We start from the raw sequence: 4,545 nt of genomic DNA on the forward strand, positions 1-4,545 counted from the left end.
ATATTCTTCCTTATTCAGTGCACTTCTAAAATGCAGATATCTACTGCTAAAGGGCATTGCATGATGGTATATATGCACAGACACAGACATCACCATTGTGAATAGCAGGTACCATGGAGAATAGAGCAATGAACCATTTCCTCATTTGGAAAGAAAATACCCAATAAACTCAAGCAAAGAGCCCAAAATAGCTCTACTTCACTTTTGAGCACTCTTGCATGGAGCTACTTACCCAGGGCCAGGACAAATTGGTGCCAGGTGCCTTGTAGAGATGCCAGTTTCATGGATTTTGCACTCTCTTTGTGGGAGGATGAGTTAATAACACATACTTGTCTGGTGCATACTTGCATCTTATTTCTGAGCCTGTACCCAAATACGGCAGCCTTCCTATGAATAAATAAATCACACTGAAAACTGGAAAAAAATCCAGGTGATATCAACGCTTGCTTCAACTGAAAAGTACTGATTGGTAAGTCCACTGTGCTTAGGGGTGATACTTCATTACAAAGAACATCAGACTTGCATTATTAAACTGGTGGTTTTCAAACCTGTCATTATAGAATTCTATTTTCCAGATGAAATCTTACCTTGAACTTTAGTATATAAGAGAGATAGAGCTGTCCTGGTTATACTGGGGGTGGGGGGCCAGGGCACTGCACATTTGGCTTCTTCCTTGGCCCCCCACTAGAGCTCCCTCCAACCCCTGTACCTCCACTGAACTATGGAGCTCCTCAGTGTGAAAAGTACTGACTAATATATAGGTTATTACTGAAGCCTAGATGATGAATCAAGATGCCAGTATCACAGAGCTGCTCCTGGCTCTCCTGGCTCCATGCTCTATGACACCTCGCAACCCAGCACCATTTGGACAACACACCCCATTTTTCCTCAATAAGAAGCAAATGTTTAAACTATTGTGACCAAGCATGTAAAGCCATGGATAGAAATAATCTACTTAGAGCCAGCATAGCCCGTTAGGGCTTTCTCCTTTTCCTATAGATTCAGTATCTTGGGTTCTGAAAACAAAAATATTCTGTAACAGGAGATTTGGTTTGGTTCACATGTCTGTGCTTATAATAGGGGAACTTGGATAGTCAGTCTTGCTCTTCATGCCCCTTTCCTGCCTGCCTTCACGTGCCTGGCTTTGTGGAATGGTGGGTAAGCAGCATGGGGACATGCTCCAGCCACCAAGGACATGAAGCCTGCCCACCACACCCAGGGCCCTCAGCAGGAGCCTGGCCCACAGTTATCTTGTGTCTCAGAGTCAGCTTAGCTGACAAGGTGTACATGTGTGTAAGTAGCATGATTTTTCCCTCTAATTAAAAAATAAGTTTATAAGGAACATTTATAAAATACAATAAGCATAAAGAGTCAAGGTACCACAAAGGGAAGCATTTTAAGGTATATATCCTTAGACTTTTTTTCTTCTTTTCCTCCCTTCCTATATCCTCTCTTCTTTTCTATTTCACCAAAATAGGATTGCACTGTAACTCCCTTTATTACCTCCTGAATTGTGAACATCTTTTTGTGATACATAATAATATATAATTGTTAATGGTTTAGAAATATTCCTTTGTGCCATAACTCATTTTTTTTGAAAGGTTGAACAGTTTATTATTTACATGTATAAAGAATGTGAAAATAGAAACTAGGATGAGGCACAGTCAGGAAGATGATTCCAGCTCAGTCGGTGATGATGAGCTCGTCTACCCTGCATTCTTCATAGCTCCTGTCTGGCAGGTAGCAGCGAATGATGATAGGGATCTTTCGGGCCTTGAGCTCTTTCATGGCAACGAGCAAGGGATCTGTCTCCCCCTCCAGCTCCACCATCACGGGGGCACACATTGCAATATGGAGGGCACGGGTGCCAAGTACATGGGCTCGCTCATACTTGGTCATATATGGTGTGGTGATTCGCTTCTGGTTGGCCTGTGGTCGCTCTCCAGAGGGGAGGATCTCAACGTTCTCCTGGCCCTCCTCCTCAGCATTCTCCAAGTCACCTAGCCCTTCATCCTCCTCCACTTCATCAAAGTCGTCACCATCAAAATTGTCCTCTTTGTCTGACATGACGCCTGCACCGACGCCACGTGGCTCTGAGCCTGAGACCTGCATGGACACCTGCAAACAGCGTGCCTGTGCCCATTTGACTAAATTTCTACTTTTTAACATGTTTTCTTCTTTTATAAAGAGCACATCTATTACTTTTTTCATTCATAAATCCTTGTATATTTCTCTAGAATGAATTTCTAGAGGTGGAGTTGATGGTTATACAAAGTGAAAACTTTAATAGTATCATCAAATTGCCTTCCAAAAGATTTCCCCAATTTTGTTCCAAAAACCACTATAACAAGCGCACAATTCCCCAGACCTTCATCAACTGGCCAATTTAGGTTAGACATATAGTGCCAAGGACACTCAGGCTGGCCAAGCAGAAATATCAGCACGATGAAGCTGAGTGCAGCATATCCAGGGAATCAGATACTGCATTCAAATGGCATTTTAATTTTACTGAGCATTTCTTCAGATGTGCTATGTGTCAGTTTTCAAAAATTAACATAGCAAAAAAATTCAAAGGAAGAGTGCTTATTTGTTTTTGTCTATCCCCTGAAAGAATGTAAGGCAGGGCATGGACAGACCACAACCTAATTTGGCCCTGCATCCCTGGGAAGGGTTTGTGGATGCTGCAGAGCCTCTGTATCATCAGTGTGAAGTGCAGCATTCACTGTCCAATGCAGAGGGTGCAGAAGATGGGGGTAGGGGGCAGAAGTGCAGCCCTTCTCTTCTTTTCTTCCAGAGGGCTGGGAAGTAAGGGGAGCAGAGGTTGGACTGCCTGCTGGCCTGCTGGCCTCCTCTTGTCCTTACTTGGTGGCCTGAGCTAAGGCTGGTGAACAGTAAGATGAGGGCAGCAGACTTCCTGTGTCCCTGCCTCTCCATCCTCAAAAGTTGTCCATCAAGGAATTAGAAAAAAGAAAGCCACGTGGCACCATCCTACCCATCCCTGCCTTTCACAGCTCTGTCTTTACTGTCTCTCCTAGTCTTCTCTCGGCCTCTCCTCCCAACCTCGTGTGTGAGGGTTAAGTGAAGCAAAGAATGTGTGGTTTGTGGAGAAGGAGCTGAATCAGGTGTGTAATGGGGAGGTCTCCTGAGTGTGCCAAAGACCAAATGAGATCAGACTCGAGGATTCCAGGCCCCCTGATCTCAGCAGATCCCTTTGGGCATCTCTGTTTGGGCAGGGCCCCAAAGAGAAGACAAGGTCTGAGTCGGGACTTAGAGAATGTTCCTCGGTCTCCTGAGCCCTAGATTTTCTATCCTCCAGCCACCTCCTGCCTTTACTTCCCTCTTCTGCAGACTTGATGGTTGCCCATGAGCTCAACCCCTCTCCACCATGACCCTCTCTTCTCTGACTCACCGTCCCTCAGACTCGCCAGCCTGGCCTTGGTCATGCCTGTTTTGTCCATATGCCCAGGTTGCCGACAGCAGCTGGAGCAAGCCACATAGCCCTGCACAGAGATGGGTGTCACTTCATGTAGGCGGCCTCGGATCACAGCTGGGCCCTTAGCACTCCCCAGCAGCCTTCTGTTGGCTATTATTTTCCACTCTCTACAGAAGGATTTCTAAACTTTCTGCACTGTCCTTAAACATTTGCCACTGATGGCACCACCCCACTGCCCAACTGACACACACTTCTGTAGCGAATGACAACCAATCCCTTTTCCAACATTTCTCAAAGAGCTAAAGAGAGTCATCAAATAGGAAATCCATTATTTTGATGAATTTACCTAAAATGAAGTGGGGGAGAGAATGTGACAAAGACAAGAGGAAAACATACCAAAGGAGAGAGAGGTCCCCTCGGAGAGGAAGAAAGCCAAGTGTAAATCCTCTAGCTCCTCAGGCTTCCATTTTATCCCATCCTTACTTCAGGTCTTGCTCGTCTGTTACAGGGCAAGAGCCCCCAAGTAGACAGTGCAGAGTCCCCTTTCCCCATCACTGGGCAGTGACAAGATTCCACCTGGGTCCCCACAGGATTTATCTTTGTTATTTCTTAGCTGATCCATTTTAGACTCATGATGACTGTGGTCAGACTGAGTTTTCCACTGAGATTTAATTAAAATTTTTTTCTGGGCTGTGTTCCTTGGGGGTATGCTTAGATTCATGCTCACTGGATAAGTTTTTTGGGGGTTTTCAGCTCTACCAACTTCTCTCAACTTTGGACATAGCACATAGCCACAGAAATGTGTAGGGAAAATCCAGTGCATGGTAAAGAGCCAGCATTTGACTCCTTAAACAGAAAGTCTTTATATGTAAAGGGACTTGCGGAGCAGAGGCCTTTTTCCTGCTCCTCAGGGGATGACTAGTTGCAAGAGTTAGGCTCTGTCAGCATTGGTGGAAGGCCCATCTTAACCTTCCTGAAAGGGGTAGTGGACCAGGCTAATGGGTATCCGCTGTGAGTTTGAGAGGTGCACATGCATTCACTTAAAGCAAGGTGGGACCCTGCCAATTTGTTCGGATTTACTGCCAGTTGGCAGTGAGACTGAATCCTCCCTG

General features: G+C 45.4%; 1 protein-coding gene across 1 annotated transcript; it reads right to left on the reverse strand.

The window, feature by feature from the left end:
* Positions 1 to 1,587: 1,587 nt before the first annotated feature.
* Positions 1,588 to 2,137, reverse strand: LOC116637551 (DNA-directed RNA polymerases I, II, and III subunit RPABC2-like). The gene has a single exon (XM_032413041.1). It carries the CDS (start codon positions 2,110 to 2,112, stop codon positions 1,684 to 1,686), a length of 429 nt encoding a protein of 142 aa, XP_032268932.1. The 5' UTR covers positions 2,113 to 2,137; the 3' UTR covers positions 1,588 to 1,683.
* Positions 2,138 to 4,545: the final 2,408 nt, after the last annotated feature.

This window comes from Phoca vitulina, unplaced genomic scaffold (genome assembly GCF_004348235.1).
Source record: "Phoca vitulina isolate PV1807 unplaced genomic scaffold, GSC_HSeal_1.0 scaffold14, whole genome shotgun sequence".
NCBI lineage: Eukaryota > Metazoa > Chordata > Mammalia > Carnivora > Phocidae > Phoca > Phoca vitulina.

What these genes read in the sequence shown, in the direction of transcription:
- LOC116637551 (XM_032413041.1), bottom strand. Translation starts at nt 2,112, where the DNA reads ATGCAGGTCTCAGGCTCAGAGCCACGTGGCGTCGGTGCAGGCGTCATG.